The sequence below is a fragment of the Drosophila rhopaloa genome, unplaced genomic scaffold (assembly GCF_018152115.1).
Source record: "Drosophila rhopaloa isolate 14029-0021.01 unplaced genomic scaffold, ASM1815211v1 contig_3, whole genome shotgun sequence".
Taxonomy (NCBI): domain Eukaryota; kingdom Metazoa; phylum Arthropoda; class Insecta; order Diptera; family Drosophilidae; genus Drosophila; species Drosophila rhopaloa.
This window is the reverse complement of record NW_025335123.1, coordinates 7601611-7621004: the sequence shown is the minus strand read 5'-3', so window position 1 is coordinate 7621004 and position 19394 is coordinate 7601611. Positions and strand designations below refer to the sequence as shown.

Here is a 19394-nt window from a genome sequence, read left to right as displayed (position 1 = left end):
AAAATCGTATCGTGAAAGCATCGTCATATCATTCGGCTGATCCCTGAGCCATTTTCCCGGACGAAAATTATGAGGAGAATAGATGGATCTACAACAATTCACAGGATTCAGCGGAACGGGGGCAATAGTTTTTGACAAAGTACAAGAATCGGGTGTTACGAATGCAATGGAATGCGGTGAAGACATTAGTTATCTTTTGGGCAGTTAGTAAAACAGATATGATTGAGATATAATGATTGGGCACTAGGCATAAGCACAGATGATATTGCGATAGTTTTAGATACGAGATTCTAGAATATTTAACGCAGCATGCTAGGTTATGTGGCTAGTCTCGGTTATTGCATAACGTAAAAACAGGGCTTTACAACCTATTTACAGGCTAGTAAAACGAGTTCAATCATTTGTGGTTTCAACATTTCAGTTTAGTACTTGGTAATTATCGTTTTTAGTATTTTGATTAGTTCGTTTTTCTTTGTTTTTCATGTTTAGGTTATATACTTTCGTTTCGTACGGATCTATATACAGATTCTGATGAATGGCTTTCCCAAAGCTTGCCTACGATTTTTGATGGGCACAAATATGAGTCACTAATTATGAATGGGCGACGGGAGGGGGAACAGGACAGGGATAGTTTTACGAACTGGGGATCTGATTGCTTGGAACTAATCTGACAAAACATATAACGTACAGATATATATGTGGACAAATGAGTTAGTTAGTCACGAAAATATTGGGACAGAAAAGAGACAGAACATAAACGAACAAAAACGATCAATATCAGTGATTTCCCCAATCTAAAGACCCGAAAACTACAAGTCGATCTGATACCATTTCGGTTCTTAGGCACTCTTTTCGATTTAAGTTATTATAGTTTTGATTGGTATTTGTTCTTAGTTGTTGGTTTGGTTTGGTTGGTTGATTGGTTGTTGATAGATCTCTAAAAATACTCACGCATATATAGCTAGAAGGAACTTTCTTTGGTGGGTTCTTACACGGCCGGGATTAACCCGTTTTACTAGTCTTGTATGTTTGTAAATGAGCCAAGTTTCACGCAGAACATTCGCCGCAGCATTTTTCAGCTAAATTTTGGTCCAAAGAAGAAACGTATACAAAGTAATTAGAATGCAATATGGATACATGGTAGATGGTACATATATGGTTTTTGGGGTATTCGATTCTGTGTATGGTAACTCCGGTTTGGTCAGTCGGTCGCATCGAATCGAATCGAATCGAATGGAATCAAATCGGATCAGATCAGATCAGTGACTTGAGAGTTGAGACTTGGAAACACGATCAATACCCGTTTGGTCAACTGCGTGTCCATCATGAAGTTGTGCACATGCTTCTCGGCACGGGTCAGCTCCAGTTTCCGGGAAACTACGGCCACAAGTAGAGCCGTACATCCGGCGCCCTGTAACGACGATGTGGAGAGTGGTGAGATTGGGCTTTGAATTTCGAATATCGCGCGCAACTGAGGTGAGTTAAGGCCTGATCTAAGATCTGGGGATCTGGGATCTGGGACCCCCGGACACCCAACTCCTTAAGTGTATTTTCTTAAATTACTTAACGCTTTTCGAAAAATTGTCTTAAAAGGAACATTTTTTATAAACTTGCCTATATTGAGTGCCTGTGAAATAATCTTTAATTTACTTTGTACAATTAAAACAAATGATTAATCTATCAAACAATAAATCAATATAAATACATTTTCATTATTATAAAACACCGGAACAGTACCGATTATAAAATTAAGTTAATTACAAGTTTTCTAGACTTTTAACTGTGGATCATTATTTATAAAAAATACCCACTTGAATTATCTGAGTTACAGATAAACCCATTCACAACTGTTCTATGATTACAGTAATCAGACACCAGAAAATTATAGAAATAATTGGCAACAAAACTCAGAGTGTCTTGAATAATAAAAGCCTAATGTACACACTGACCCAAATTATAGATAATTGCGTATGAAATCTGACGAAAAATTTGCAATATCCTCAACAAGAAAAGAATTTCCCCAAATTATCTGAAATTGGCCAATGGTCAAAGGCAATTTTCTTAATTGTGACACAATTGCACTCATTTTCTTTGATGTAAGTTTTTTCTTGGGGTTGTTTGGGGTTTTCGGAATTGGGTGCCCGGCCATCTGTAATGTCAGTTGGTTATTTTCACTTTTGGTTTATGCATTCAAAATGAAAGTTGCTTTTGTTTATCAAGTTATATAGTCCAGAACTTTTGTTGTTGCTCTCACAATATATATAGTACTTTTATGGATGTTACAACATGTATATATGTTATGTTTTAGTTTGTTCTCTTTTTGTTCTCATCTTTTTTTCTTTTCTTTTCTTTTTTTTTCACTTTGTTATTTCGTTTGCTTCTCGATGGTTGAACGATTAATGGGTGAGTGGGTTGAATGAGTATGGATGATTGGATGACTTCCTTCTAATTGGTATTACGATAAAGATGGATAGATTGGAATACAGCAACGTTTTCGGTTAGAATTTAAAAATACGGAGTTGGATGTGGGGTTTAGTTTCGTTTTAGAGTAAGATCAAAAGAGTTAATGGATTTGGGTTCGGCACATTTCTATATGTAGTACAACAGTTAGAGGTGTCTGGCAGAGAGTTACATACACACATAAGTACGAAACAATTAGCTAGGGAACAAAGTTGAAACCATAAGCCACAATTCATAGCCAAGTTAGGAGTGGAAATATCTATCATAGCTTTATTTATTTGTTTTGTTTTTTTTGGCCACTACGACATGATAAATATCTCAAAAAGTCTAAGAAAAAAGCAGATAGTCAGACGACTGGTAGAGGGGGAAATCGAAAAAGATATAGATTATATATGTATATATATATATAGAGAGAGAGAGAGAAAGAAAGTAAGCCACACAGAAGCAGAACTGGATAAAAAGTGGAGAAAGATAGAAGTATGGAAAATATATATTTAATTCGGTTATAAGCACTATTTCCTAGACTGTATGCTATGTTTTATTAGCGATTTATTTACGATAACTGTTGGTTTCATCATCCTTTCAAGATACTTCACTTGATAAAATTTTATAACTCGGCTTGAAAATTGCTCAATCTGATCTCTGTTTTTTCTTAAAAAAAAAAACACATGCAATTATCTCCTCAATTCAAAATTCTTAAGCTCGTTTTGGTGATTCAACTAGGTATTTTATATATGTATGTACAGTTAACTAGAAATATTGCGATTCGGGTGAGTTTAGATTTTCTCTTGTGTTTTTGTTAGAAGTGGAGGCGAGGGGCGGTTGTGGTGGGCGGGTAAACATTCGTATGCAGCTTATGTAATTATTTACACGTGATTTCTGTTCAAATAGAACATATTGTTTTTCTTTTCTTTTCTTGTCTTGTTTTTTTTTTTTAAATATAATTTTCTTGATTGTTATGTTGTGTGCAATTGTTGGTAATATTTTGTTGTTAAAAACTCACCATTATTCCTGTACTGACAGCGATACCACGTCCACAGTACGTATTCGGAACAATATCACCGAAACCAACACTTAAAAATGTTATCGCTATCAGCCACATTGCATTCAAAAGATTCGCATGTTCTTCATCATGAAATCTGTTCCATAAACCAGCACGCGTTTTTATATTTTTTCGGTTTTTTTTATATATATTTGTTTGGTTCGAAATATATATATTTATTTGAATTGATTATGGTTTTTTTTATGGATTTAATCAGTTGAAGTTTCAGTTTCAGGGGTCAAATTGAATATACGCGTTTATTTTTTAAATGAAAGGGAAAGAGAGATAGAGAAAAATATCGTATTGTTGGCTTAATGTTCAAAAATAAACTGTAAGAATCCATTAAAAACTAAACTGACACACGTAAAATTAAGTAAACCAAAAAATCAAACAGAAAACTTGTAACGAAAACAGTAACGAAAAGGCAACGAAAATAATAACAAAAACAATTGTGGAATCGAAATGTAAAAGTTAGAATGGGCATTCTGCATATAGGAAAACGAGATTAACAACAAATGGACGAGAAACGGGTGAGCGCACACAATACAGTGGTCCAAAAAGAGCTTGATGGGGTTTTGGTTTTGGTTTTTTTTGGGGGGTTTTTCGGTTTTCGGATATATTGAGATGTTGACAGTTATGGACGTAACCGTTAATATATATGTATATATGTACAACCATGGGGGTTTTGGCCCGATGAAAGCTTGCTGTAGTGAGAGTTGAAAATGTATATTTTTTTTTACGTAATCTAGTGATTTGATTTTCTTAAGGAAAGAGCTTCTAGGGTGCAGAAAACAATTCAAGGCCCACACTCACAGGCCCACTTTCACACTCACACACATAAGCACACTCACACGCAGACAGTTAAATGTGCACATTAATAGAATTTGCCGGAGCTGTCAGAAAAGATTTGTTTTGATTTTGTTTTTGTTTTTGTTGTTGTTTTTGCCAGGAAGCAAAAACTTTTCTCGTTTTTTCCTCTGCTTCCTCTTTAAAGTACATCTGTGTATGAGTGTGTGGAGATTTTTTGTTTTAGTTTTTGCTGGCAGAAAAAAAAGGACAATAAGAAAAGTTACATTGTTATCTGCGCTCTTTAAAGCTGCAAAAACACACACACGCACACATGGTGATTATGTACATATATTTAAATACATGTATAATGTATGCTTATGTTTATAATACAGCACACACACACGCACGCACACAAAGTGGGTGGTAACATATATATATATTTTTTTTGGTGATGATTTACAACAGATTGCCGGAGTGTGTGTTTGTGGGTGGGTGGGAATGTAATGTGTTTGTATGTACTTATCGCGGCCTGACTGAAACAAAAACCAGATAGAGCGAGATGGATACAGATATAGAACTATCGCTCGACATTTGCTTTCCGTTTTTATTTTTTTATTTTGGCTTTTTATTTTTGTTTTTGGCGACGATTTGGGGCAGACAAAACGGCATCTAAAATATGTGCGCTGAAATGTATGCTACGAAAAATGGATATGTGTTTTGTTCTTTTGTTTGTGTGGGTGGAAGCCTCCATCAAAACGGATTTTGGATATTTGAATTTGAATTTATAACTCTGGTGGGGGAAACTCGAGGGCATCGAGAAGACAGGTCAGGGAATACGCCCACACACGTACACAGGAAACAATTGAGCTATATGTGAGCAACTCGGATAATATGAGATCAATCTATATATTTTTAAAAATATAAATATTTTTCAATTTAGAAATATTTGATTTGTGCTCTATATTTTGATTCGATTTCATCCCTAAACATTAATATTAATATTAATATTAAAAATCCAATAGGAATATCATGATGTTTTTGCATTTAAGAATTGAGAAGATTTTGAAACTTTTTAAGAATATATTATGAAAAGTAAACATATGTATCGAATTTTAGTAATACATTAAGGAATGCCTCAAAATCTCTAGAGATTTATTATATCAGAAATTATTTATATCACCCAATATTAATAATATTGATTAAAAAAGTTCCAAAAATATTTTACTATTTAAAATTAGTGGTTAGAGATTCCGGTTATGATTTTCGGAAGAATGAATAAATTTCAAATATCTAGAGATTATGTGTGGGATTTTTTTCGGTGTACAGGGAAGTGTGTACGTGTGTGTGTATCGGTTGATTTGGCAGGTACAATTACTATAAAATACTATGTATATATCTGTTTTCTTTTTAGTTTTCGGGGGCGCCTCTATGGCGGCTACTTTTCTTTGCCCCCCTTTCATTATCCTCCTCCTCCACCTTCTCCTCTTCTTTATCTTCTACTACTGCTCTTTTGCTTGCGATGGGTTTTGATTTCTCATATTTTTATGCATGAAAGTTTGCTGTTTGCTGTTGTTGTTGCGGTTTTTGTTGATGATGATGTATGTACTTGTTGTTGTAGTTGTTGTAGTTTATTGTTTATCTTATTATAGGATTTCTTTATTGTTTGTATATAAGGAGATATATATATATATATATATATATTTCTTTTCTGTTCTGTTTTATTTTTGCAACTGTTCTGTTCTGTACTGTTCTATTTTTGTTTTTTTTTTATTATGATTTAGTTTGTTTTTGGTATCTTTTAAGGTATTTTCAGTATCATAAATGGAATTTCTGGGAGTCTTTTTTTGGTATTTTTTTAGGTTTGAGGCTTTTTTTTGTTTTTAGGTTTTTGAAGGATATACTTACCACCATGCCGCAGGTGAGGGTGATACCGCGTCCACAATACGTGTTTGGCACAATGTCGCCGTAACCGACACACAGAAATGTGATGGCCGTTAGCCACATGGAGTTTAGCAAATTCGCGTGCTCCTCATCGTGGAACCTTTTTTGCGGATCGAATCGGATCGGATCGTATAGGTTTTCGGTTTTGGTTTGGAATTTATCGGCATGTGGAAAAATGGGGTACGAATTTCAGCCATTTCATTTTGTTTTATCATTTATGATACGTATTTTTTATTAGAATTTATAAATTTGTTTTTGCCGTTTTGGTTTTTTTTTTCATTAGCGGTTTTTTAGTTTTTGTGGTTTTCAGTACACAAAAATGTATATAAAGAATTTGGTATTTCAGATGCGTAGTGCGTATTTCGTATGCGTATTTAAGTTGCGGTTGGTTTTTCGGTTGTTGGGTATTTCATATATATATTCGATTTCATACATTTTTGTTGGTATTTTTTTTTTTGCAATTTGTGGATACAGAAGTAGGGTGAGAAGTGGAGTAAACAAATAAACAGATGTGAAATTATGTGAACATTTTTTGTTTAAATTTTTTCTATTTATTTTTTTTTCGTTTTTGGTTTTGTTTTCGAGAAAATTAAGAATACAATTTTGTAATTTTTTTTTCATATTTTTAGAAAATTTCCATGTATTAAGAGAATACGCATAAGTTAAAAATAAATCAAAGAAATAAATGAATCAATTACGAATCAAAAAATAAAGAAAACATTTGATAAGGGAAAACAAATAAAAGTAAAATTATATTAAAAAGGAAAATAATTTGCTTTATCTTTTCGATTTGTTTTTTTTTTCTTTTTGGGCAACGAATTAAAAGCCCTCAATATAAGAGCGAGATAGTTAGATAGATTTAAAGATACAGATAGAGAGATAGGTAGATAGATTTTTTTGGTAAAGGGGGCGGCGGGGGGATTATTTTGAAATATACAATGACATTAATATTATTGAATAATTATAGTTGGAATAGTAGTTTGGCAACTCGATTACAACACTGGCTTCGGCATCGGTTCAAAAACTGTTTTCCTCTCATAATTCTCCTTTTTCTCCTCATCCTGCTTCTTCTTTTTCCTCTTCATCTTCATTTTCATCCTCATCTTCACCTCTTCCTGCCGAGGCGTGAAAGTCTGATTGGAAAGGGGGCTTGGAATTGGAATTGGGATTTGGGGAGTGGTGCTGGGTCTTCGAACTGATAACTCTTGATCTGAACGGCACAGATGCACACACTCGCACTCACACAAAACGGCACACACTTGTGACTACATGCAAAACGACTGAAATGGCCCATCCGAGAGTTACGCCCCGTAATACCCCGCTGCTCTACCTGAAGAGGCTTACCACCTGAAGCCCTAGAGATGTGGCCACTAAATGCTGAGGCATGTCTGCCGGCACAGCTCCGTCGGGTGCCGTTTTTCGATGGGCGAGTGGGTGGATTGTGTCTGAATGGGTGGACTAAGCAATTTGCAAAGGAAAAATCATAATGAATGCCAAGAGTCCGTACACTGGAAAAACAAATTCATGCTTGAATTGCTTTGAATTCTGTGCTACTTAGTTATTTTTTTTTTGAAAAGGTGCATTCATTTCCGTAAATGTGTTTTTATTACTCCATCAAATGAAACCCACAAACATGTTTAAAATATGCTTCAGATGCTTACTGATATATAAAGTTTAAGTAGCAAGGTCACTCTGCTCCTACAACTGAAAACTAATAGAAAAACGCGGTGTGACCATGCTTCTAACTAAAATTAAAGCAGTCTGTGAGTTAACATTATACATTTACCCGTTTTTTCTCTAATTTTTCTCATTTTGTAAACTTACAAAGTCAAACTACGTTAAACTGTGTCTTGAATAATTAATATTTTTTCTGAGATCAAAAATTTCAATTTGTTTTCTTTGTGTATGCATGTGTTTGTGTGTTTAGTGTTTGTAAGCACCCTTATAATACCGCACAAATCTCGTGTTTCCTCCTGGTTTTTTCACACTTTCTCCTTCAATCCCCTGGCCTATAATCTAACTCACAGAGCTTTGATCCGAGCTGAGCAGCGCATGCATGGTTGGTTAAGATACATTTTCCAGGGATCTCCAACAATACGCACATACACATACAGACACACGTACAGACACAGATAGTTAAACGATTTAAAACAGAAAATAAAGTCGAGACCACGGGAGAACCCGACCAAAAAACAGACAAATCGGAAAATAAAAATTTAGGAAAATTCAGAACTAATTCTACCAATTTCTACAGAAAAAAACATTGAGATACGAATATAGACTGAAATTTGAAACAAAATTCAACATCGTTACCATAATACATAGACGTGGGCAGTGTGTTTTGGGTGTATGTTTTTAAAATTAAAGGATATACTCGATGTATTTATTTTTCATTTATTTCCCACTGGGCTTTTTCATTTGTTTGTTAAACAGTCCAGTCTATCGCCATGTGCCAAAAATAATACAAAGTAATGAAAACGTGGGAAAGTAAAATCAGAAACAAATCGAGTGGAGGATGGATGTGACACGCAAATCAATATATGTCACTCATCTGGGGCGAAAATAAAATGAAAGTCGAGAATATTTATATGGCATTATATGGTAGTAGATGATGGAGAAGAAGAAGAAGAGGTAGGAGGAAGGTGTAAGTACTTCTGTCTCTCGTATTCTTTTCTGTCTTTTGGCTGAGATTGTCCGATTTGGTCGACATGCCTGTGCAGCCAATGCAAATACTATATACATATATATATATATATATTTAAACATATAGATCCAACTGCACAGACATGTGAGGATTATATTGGTTACAGGTACATCGCAACAACAAGGACGACAACAACAACAGCAGCAACAACAACAACAACTTATGGAGTGGTGTGTATGCTTTCGTCACTAGACAGAAACACAGCTGTTGGATTTATCGGTTGGTTCGAGAGACTTAGGATCCTCATATGATTTGGGTCGGTATTTGATTGATTTTTCTGCTTTTTTTTGGTTTGCAATCAACACATTTCTTTCATGTTTATTTTTGGTTACATATATATATATGGATGTTTTTGATATGATCTACAGCAATGCAGGCGCAGTCCAATCCACAATTTAAAGCTTAATTGATTTGATAAATATGCAATGTAAAATGTTTTTTTTTGTTTTGTTTCGTTTCCCAAAACTAAACAGCAACAACAACAACAAGAACTTAAAACTTAAGGAACGTCGTAAATCCACAACAAAATCAAATTAAAAATGTAAGAATCGCAAGAACAACTGAAGTAGATCAATGTGAGAGTGAGAGTAGAGAAAATGTGAAAGGGACAGAAACAGGATACCAAAGGCCAATGGAAAGAAATTAATCGAGAGAAAAAGCGACAGGAACATATGGTGCGCCAATTCAAGGAGCTTATAAAGAGTGTCATTATATAGGGGTTATTAAAAAAAGCAACCAGAGTTTGCTGAAGAAGAGTAAGATGAGAGAAAGAGAGACAGATCTAGCATACAACGTTCAAACACAAAGATTCAAAGATTAATAAAAGTATACAAAATGGGATAATACGGGCTAGGGATAATAATGCATGTATATACGGTTTAAACGCTAATAATGCATGTATATACGGTTTAAACGCGATACAAAGAAAAAAGATGGACTCTTATGTACCGTTCACAGTATTCGCTATTGCTTTTAATTAGCTTTAGATGCATACAAAGCACACAGTGTGACCATGCACACCGAAAAAAGAGCACAAGGTGCAAGGTTACACTGCGCCTATAATCAAGAGCAAACTTTTTCAGGTGCATCATCTTGTTTCTCTGTGTAATTCTTACAGCATTCTCCAACTCTACTTATTTGTCTTTTTATTTTTTAACTATTTGGGTGTGTGTTTCGTTTGCTTTGTTGTTGTTGCCCCTTTCCCTCGAGAAGTGCTGGACTTCAATCAACTTTCATCGAATATATCGATAAGTTGTCAGTTGTCAAAAAAGGGGAAAAGTACAGGCAAGATAAATGTAAAAAAGCAATCAGCAATCAGGGTTCTTTGGATGGAGGGGCGATGGTGGGAGAGGTGGTAAAAAACAAGCGAATCCGAATGCCAAATGTAAATAAATTGAAACACATGCAAGCATTATCCATTATCCAATCGTTCGCTACGTGACAGTGACAATTGCATTTCGATTGTTACAGATTCGCATTCGAACTCTTTACAGTTTCGGTATTTCGTCGGGGATTTCGTTTTTGTTGGTGTGTGTGTGTGGATAAAATGCAAGCTACATGTAAATTCTTTAGCATGTATGAATAAGCAACAATGCGCATTCGCTTTTTTTATCGTGTATATTGTAAGCTGTGGCTGTGCTCAAGTCCCCCCTTGCCCCTTTTTTCCGGACTTTAAAATGTTTTCAACGACTTTAAAATATATTTTATACAGGAGAGTACAAAAAAAAAGCAAATACAACTTGTGACGGAGATGTTTTAAATTTCGAGTTTTTGAGTTTAAAGTTTTTTTTTTAGTTTCTTGGAGAAGACATTACGTAATGCTTGGCACATACATTTATGTACATACATACATTGATATTAAATACATACGTTTAATAGTTATGTCAAAGTATTAGTGGCAAACACATTGAATCAGTACGGTAAACGGAAATGGCGTTCAGAGTTAAACGTAACAAAAATACGGGTAACGCAAAACGGAGTTCAGAATAAGGAAAACTAAGAACCGAAAAACTAAGGAAACCAATCAACCATTGAGACCAAACAAAAAAAAACGAAAGCATAAGTACAATCAAAAATCAAACAAAAATAATAAAGAAACTAAAAATCTCAACAAGTAGAAATATCATATCATAAAATGGATAATATAATATGGCCATTACCTTTCGCACTGACGCAGCGTCCAGGATGCGATGATCCACAGCGAGACCATGAAGACCAATAGAACCGTTCCCGGGCATATTGTCATTAGAGTTTTTAAAACGAATCTAAAAAAGATTGACAAATAATGGTAATTAGTTGGCAACGCAAGGAATCCTACTAATCTGGGGTAATATTGGCTGTCTTAAACATATGTATGTATGTATATAAATACCTTATTTATAGACATTATTATTTTGAACTTAAACAAATTACAGTAAAATCAAAATTCCTACAAGTTTTCAATACAAATATATAAAGTTGATGTTGCAATTTGTGAAGCTTTTATTAATTTTTTGAAAGGGGAAATAATTTGGTTAATGTTTTTCAATGTTGCTATATTTAACAACAAAAAACAATTTCAAATAAATGCTATGTTTGCGAAATTGTTTTCTTTTTTAAAGTTTTTTCTATTTTTAATGCAGATTATTTGGTTTTTTTATTGTGATGGCATCCTAAGTTCTTGAACTATCTTTAAACCTAATATAAAACTTGTTTTAATATCTCATCAAATACTGACGAAATGACTGTGTAGGAATTAAAATTTGATGTCTTTTTTAATGAGTAAACTCACCTTGTGTTAAAATTAATCCTATTGAGAGCGCCAATGCTCCGTGATGATGCGTCTGTGAATAGCTTTGAATGCAGCAGCATTACGCGGCAGATTAAATATAATCGAAGGAACATAGGTAATGATAAAGCTACGTCATACGGCACCATTTCGGTGCCAATTGTTTTATTCTTATTGGCCAATTTCGTCGTCCACTGGAAATAGTATTCGCCAGGAATTGGATGTATAGCGCATATAAAAAGTTCTAACCCTATTTGACTAATTCGTTGCCATGTCATTGCGATCCTCCAATCGTCGGCGCAGTTATCTATCATGAATAACTGTGTTTTCGATTTCGATTGGAATTATAGTCGCAAATGGATTACATGGGGTTATACGATTATTTAGTTCGTTGGTGTGTGCCAAAAAAGAAAAGAAAACGAGAGGGGAAGAAAAAAAAGGAGAACAAGTATATCATTTATTAATTATAATTGGAAATTTATTGATTGGGTTTTGGTTTTTTGCGACTAAACAAAAATGAATTACACTCAAATATACGAGCATGAATTATTTGACAAGTACAACGTCAATGAGGTGTATGTGTGGGTGAGTGCGGGTGTTCAAGTGTGTGTGCCTACGTGTGTGTGTTAATGGTTTTTGTTTCAGTGGTGGAAGCACATTCTGAGTCAAGTTCAAGTATCGTAAGCTATGGAATCTCCTCTGAAATTCATTTCATGTCTTATGTTATTTTCTTTTTTTGTTTTTTTTCTGGTTTAGTTAAAGGTGTGTGTTGTGCGTGTGTGTGTGTGCTTTGGTGCATGTGTGAGTGCAAGTACTTACTAGAAAGCAGCGTGCGTGTTCTTGTGTAATTAGCACGTTTCACTCGATTTCGTTCTTGTTTTCTTTGTTGCTATTTTACCGTTATCCTTTTTCCTTACTCCTTATCAAATCAATTGTTCTAAAGTTCAAAATCACCCCCACTGAACTTAATCGGAAATAATCGGAAGCCCCCAAGTCCTAAACTGCATTAATCAAGAGTTCGCAGTGCAATTAGGCCGTATACACAAACATATATCAATATTACAACATCTAGGCAGAGTAGAGATGGGAAATATCGAAATAGTCGATAAACCGATATGTTTGGTAGCGCAATCGAAAGCTATCGCTATTTCCCGATCTTCAATGCAAAGGCAATTCGCACAGCAATCTAAGATATGTGCACTTTTCGTTATTTTTCTTTTAGTTGGAGAGGCATGGTCTTCTGATGTGTCTTTAGTTTTTAGTTGCATATGAGCCATTCGCAAGTTAAGCCGACTGATTAATTGATTATCGATTTACGACATGGTCTGTGTGCAAGGTCTTTCCTATCTCACATTCACAAAGTCCTGTGTTCTCTTTTTGGGTTGGCAAACTCCAATATTTTTGCTTCTAATTTTGGTGATAGATGAGGTTGATGTTCGATAGTACATATATCGATTAATATATATATTCAGTATCGACTTAGCAATGGGAATGCTCATATGTATGCGAGTATGCTTGTATGTATGTTGTGCACATGTACATCTATGTTATATGTTTGCAAGCCGATTGGAAAACGTTTCCTTAATGATTTACTGGATATTTTTAAAGTTTAATACTTGTTAAGCTTACGGATTGAAAATCTTTACAAAAGCAAAGTGGCTTGTAAGCTTTTTTATAAATATTTACATTCGTTCCAAGACCAAAGAAAAACCATTCTCAAAAACTAACTTTAAAAGCAATTCGAATATAAATGTATTTATGTATACTATAATTTGATTGCAGTTAAAGTCTATCCTGAAGTTTCTTTAAGAATTTTCAAAACTAAGTTTAATTTTTAGAGCTTTTTGTTAATTGTTCAGTAAGTAATTTGAGGGAATATCTTTTGTAATATTATTGAGTTTCCAAATGTCTGGACAATTTAACGAATTTTCAGAATTTATCTACAAGTATTTGTAGTCTCATTCCAACTATTTAAAAGCACCACCTTAAGATTAAACATTTCCACAATCGGTTCGCACATGGCCAGTGTTTACTGTACGCAGTACTGTATTGCAAGACAAGGTGAGATTGCGGTTAGGTGGTTCGGGTGCACAGCTAAGCACATTTGTCAAAATATATATATCAGCCAAGCGGTTGCCTTTGATCTTGGACAGCGTCTGACGGTATAATCTGTATCGGTAACTGCAGTTTAGGGTATTCAGTTTTTAGTTTTCATAAAAAAAAAATATAAAAATAAGGATAGTATATACACTAGACACGATTTATGAGTACAGGTACGCGCAGTTTCAACTAAACATCGACTTGAAGTTTGCTTGGTTTCTGCTTTTTGGCTTCAATATGCATTTTTGGGTATACATATAGTATTTATACGTATACCCCATCTAAGTACGATCTATGGTTTATCTACTCTAGGCATGTTTTGTTTGATTTGGTTTTTTGTTTCTGTTTTGGTTTTGATTTGAGTTGGTTTTAGTATTGGTATTGGTTGCTTCCGTATATGGTACATAACACTATGCATGGTTTTGATTTGGATTTACTCACAAATATTGAAGTATGTATGGTAGATATTATAATAAGTATTACTTACTGAATTCTGCAAAGCATAATGGAAGGTAATTACATATTAAAATTTTACTTTTAAACATCAACATTAATTTGGGGGGGTTAAACATTTAGTCGGAGTTATAATTATATTATAGAGAGAACAATTGTGTGAAGAGAATACGAATTATGAGATTTTTGGGGGTTTTATTTGTATATATATATATAGAAAGTTTATCAGCTGACTGACTGGTTTGATTGATTGACTGGTTGATTGACGACTGGTTTGGTTGATTGATTGACTGAAAGACGACTGATCAATGGCCTGGCTTGATTGAATCATGGACATGGAAATGGTTGAATGTAGTTGTGACAGATTGGGGTTTCGGGGTTTTATTTTTATTTTTAGTTTTGCTATTGTTTTTTCGATTGCTATTGCGATAACGAGGCTGATATGCTGACTATCGATAGCCATATCGAGTTTTCGATATGGAGACATCAATTACCAATCCAAATTCGATCACTGAACACAGGACTTTGGTCCCTACAAACATCAGTATTTCAGTTTCATTCGATGAAGCTAACGAAAGTTCAGGGTTTTCGAGTTTCTTCCACTTCTCTTCGGTTTTATTCGAGTATGTTGCTAATAGATAATATTGTTATCAATCATGTTGTAGTATATAATTATGTTTTGTTCATGTTTAAAGATAGAATCAATAGAATTACGTACTAGGCAAATAAATGCTCCCATGCTTTCTACATATTTCTAAATGCCAAACGAAACTCTCCTTAACCGAATTTATTTTTAATTCGGTTGAGGTTTTGCGTTATGGTAATAAATATATATATATTATATATTAACTCATGCCAACGATAATTTTTAACACAATGTCTTGACTAAATTGATTGGTTTTCTTGTGGTTTTATATTTTTATGTTTGTAAGGTAAACGAAACGAGTAAAGTAAGACGAAACCAATAAGTTTAAGAATAGGAAGTAGAAGTGGAAATTGTATAGATTATATAAAGATATACATAAGTATATTTATATATGGCTCATATATATCAAAATGTTGAGCAAATTAAACAAATTATAGTGCTGTACATGCAACTGGTATTTGAAGCGCATATTGGAGGTAAACGAGTACGAAAACGATTTTGGTATGGAATGGATATAGTATTGTCAATAAGTTCCGGTCTATATCATGTTCAGGGGATCTGCGTTTAATGAAAATGAAACGAATAAAATGAAAATGCCAAAATAGGGCTATCGATATAGGAAATTTCACCACAGGGAATGTAATTTTTTGGGGTTTGCAAAAGGGTCGGTTAACAATTTACGCAGAAATTTTACATCAGGTTAAGAAAAGATTATTAGGAAAAATTAATTAAATTTTTGCGTGAAAATATTAGTAAAAGAAGAAAGCCAATTGTCAAAATTTCGGGTTAACTGTTTTTTTTTTCTATAATTTAAAAGCGAGAATCGGGGATCAGAAAACAACTGTGGTGAATAGTCAAGTGAATGTGGTTAAGGTGAGTTGGGTGAATGAGAATGGCTAGCTTTATGTACAGTGTTTCAGCTTTCTTAACTTTTTAGTTCGTTTTGGATATTTGAGGTGGAATGAAACTCTCTTTTTTTGTAGGGGCAGTATGAAATATGTCCAGAGAAATGTTGGAATGGAGCGAGGTAGAAATGGGAACGTAGGAAGGTTGGCTGTGGAATGAACGAATGGGGAACGGAACCGGAACCGGAAACGGGGTGTCACTTTCTCTCACTCAAATTAACTTTCACCGCACATGCACTCTCTACCGCTTTTCCAATACTTTTGGTCACTCTCTAAATATGCGAGAAACACGATAAAAGTTAGAACAAAAAAGAAAATAGAAAGTAAATCGAAATCATAACCGGATACAAGAAAACGTTTTTCAACAGCAAACAAACAAACTAACTAACTAACAAACATACAAACAAACCGAGATGGCGATGATGACGGGTTCGGGATTTCGAGGGCTTGGCATGACAATATAGGGGGTTTTTAGGTTAATATCTGGGAATTCTGGGGGTCTATCGGTATTATGGTGACAGTGAGCGAGGGTGACGACGGCAACGTTAAACAGTTAACGATGACGACCATCAGCAAGAACATCAATAACATCTGGAAGAGAAGAATACAATTTGCACTCACTCTCACCTGCACTTCCAAAGCATGGTAAGCTACTATAAGTCCTAAAAGAATCACAGTCGAAACAGATATTAAGGTTTTTAACGCTGTTGAGTAGAACGATGCCTGAAAAGTGGGAAAAATGCGTTTTCGAATTAGTTTTAGTAATCTTTAAGGATTTATTGGCTGATATAAATATCTAAGGGCATACAAATAAAATGTTTATCACACATTTCTTACTAAATAGTCTCAATATGAAAATACGTTTCGGTTTCGTATATAAGTTACTTTCATTCAGTATTATTATTTAAAAGACGATTTTAAAAATCATGTTAATATTCAAATATTATTTTATAAGTATAAAAGATTGAGATTAATTGGGTTCATAATTTAATTTTTTTAAATGCTAAATATTGAAATGGTGTATAGTAAATATTATGTAGTACACAGAGTAGCTAGAATAAATAGATACAATTTTTGTATTTATCGGTAAATCTTTGACCATCTTTCGTAAGAAATGTGTTCGGGGGAAAGGATATTTTTCACAACTATAGTAGGTATATTTATTTATTATTTTATATTTTTATATTATTTACCTTTGTGTAGACACCGGCACTGCTCAGCTCGTTTTCGATTACCATCACGATGATCCCGAACATGCCCATGACCAGGGCGTAATCGCTGATGCGCTTGCGCTTCTCGAAGAGGGCTTTCCTCTTTCCCAGGCGATAGCCCACATTGGGTTTGTGTTTGGCCGAGTTTGTCGATGGCTTCCTGGACGTATTGCCGCCAGTAAGAGCACGTTCTTCCATATACCTGCGGGGTTATTGGAGTTCAATCAGATTGAGGCGCTGGGTGGCCAAAGCCCACACTCACTACCACACTCCCCTTCCCACGGGGCTCTCCATTTTGTCGGGCTACATGTTGGCTACATCGATTATTAACTACTTTAATTAAGGGATGTGTTGGGTATATAATTATTGTATCAGACGTTCTAGATGGCTATTCGTGCTAAAGGACATCATTATTTATACTGGAATCTTTTTTTTCTGACCTGACACATAGTTCAGGATCGATGTTTAGCTACATTAACGAATTAATATTAAATATAGTTTCAAATATAGTTCGCTTATTTAATAATCAGTTATGTTTGCAATTGCAATTTAATTTTCTTTGATTCTATAACCTTTCATATGTTTTTTTATCGTTCAAATGCTTACCCCTTTATTAATTGCCTGTTTATTCGCTGTATGAATATCTAAGTATATCTCGCTAAGCCCTCTTAATTCCCTGCCATGAATGATTCTACGTACGGATTGAAATCCTATTACTTGTGATGTGGCTATTTATTTATACTCTACTAGTGAAGAAAACCAATGTGTGTTTTTATCTAATTGGGTTGGTGGAACCTAATTTACATAAAATCTTCACAAAAGGATATGCAATTTGCCAGCTGATTATGTTTATTTATAGTTTGCTAGAGAAGAGGATTTTCGTTCAGACTTATTGCTGATTAAGCAGGAACTAACAACTAATGTTAGTTTTGGTAATAGGTTTACACAAAAAAATGAAAACAAAGCAAATACATAGTATTAACTAAATCAACTAATTGTCATTAATTCGGATGATTTGGTTTTACTGACCTATTTTGTGATTGCATTCAATTACTGATTGATTGTGAGCCATGTTTATAATCCTATTAACTTGCAGTTTGTTTTCTTTGAATTTAAATTATACGAACTGCTACTGCTTAATGAAAACTTAACAAGCAGGATTTGCCAAGCGCCTAATCTATTTTCCCACAATTTCCACAGGTTTTCAACCCCCTGAGTGCTTGTCACAGATCGCTGACTAATGCTTAAGTGGCTGGAGGGCTGTCGAGATTCGCAGATTCCTCGTGGGGGTTACCGGGGGTAAAGTCAACCCAGCTCAACTCAACAGAACTCAACTCGAGCGTTTCTAACTCAGCTCCGCTGAACTCTAGTCGGCACCTTAATAAATCTTACAGCCTGAATGACAGATTTGTGTGTTTTCGCTTTGCTCCGGCTTTCCTAAATGTGTCATATCAATTTGTATCTTATAGATACACAGACACCGTCGACAAGGGGGTAGAGGGGTTGAGGGAGGCGTCCCCTGTTCATGGATGAGCCAAAGATGGCCAATAAAAAATTTGCTGACAAATGAAAATACACAGACGCTCACAGCTGGCTGTCCTCGTTTTCGATGCCCATATAGTCTCATAGTCACAGTCACAAAGGTAGTCGCAACCATAGCCATATATATCCAATCCCCTGCCCCCTTTATAAACTGCTGAACTGTGCCAAATTGCCAACGTGATTGCAGGAAAATATCTTGCCATCCACGACATTCATAGAGATTTATGTGGACCTCAGAACCGAGAATCCATTCGTGAGCGGAATTCACTTTAGAGTGCTCAAATTGAATCGCGCGGTCTCTCAAGCGCTCCCCAATGAATATTACTACCCCGGACCTTTCCCCTATTTCAATTTTGGCCCTCGCAAAATCATCATCCAGGGGTCCCTTGTCCTGACATTGACAGCTAATTACTGTCCCCGGGTTATCCATCAGTCAATGATTTGACCACAGTTACGGTTATCGTTTCCCATACACTCAAATGTCAGACCTCAGTGGCACTGCAAATTCTCTAAGTCGTACACTGAGCCAAAACATCTTCTTATATAATATACAAAATATTGCGAAAATGTTGTTTTATGAGGCACTTTCTCAAGCTATATATATGGCCAATTACCTCTTTTTTCTGTGTGCATTATTTTATTTCTACAAGTTTATAGTATCCTATACAAATTTGTCATATTTTCCTAATTTTCTGCAGTCAAATTTTAGTTGTTGCCATTTTAAAGTGGTTTTTTAAAAATTGTAATAAAAGAAAGAGTTTTAAAATCAGATTTCAGAATGGTACTTACATTTATATAAGTACTTTGCTAATTTTCAATATCACCCAATTAAAT

The 19394-nt window shown here is 34.7% G+C and overlaps 1 protein-coding gene across 19 annotated transcripts in view; it reads right to left on the bottom strand.

The window, feature by feature from the left end:
- Positions 1-19394, bottom strand: part of LOC108047635 (small conductance calcium-activated potassium channel protein) — a 67114-nt gene that overhangs the window by 6333 nt on the left and 41387 nt on the right. For 11 of the 19 annotated variants that reach the window (XM_017127898.2, XM_017127903.2, XM_017127912.2 and 8 more), the window contains 7 exons: positions 17001-17220; positions 16429-16530; positions 11707-12023; positions 11096-11200; positions 3464-3599; positions 1301-1411; positions 952-1079 (listed from right to left, as the gene is read on the bottom strand). In XM_017127898.2, the coding sequence (XP_016983387.1) occupies positions 952-1079; positions 1301-1411; positions 3464-3599; positions 11096-11200; positions 11707-12023; positions 16429-16530; positions 17001-17220 (1119 nt within the window). Of the gene's footprint in view, positions 1-951; positions 1080-1284; positions 1412-3463; positions 3600-6196; positions 6333-11095; positions 11201-11706; positions 12024-16428; positions 16531-17000; positions 17221-19394 lie in introns of those variants that run through there. The other 8 variants (XM_017127905.2, XM_044460985.1, XM_017127909.2 and 5 more) reach the window with 5 other exon arrangements.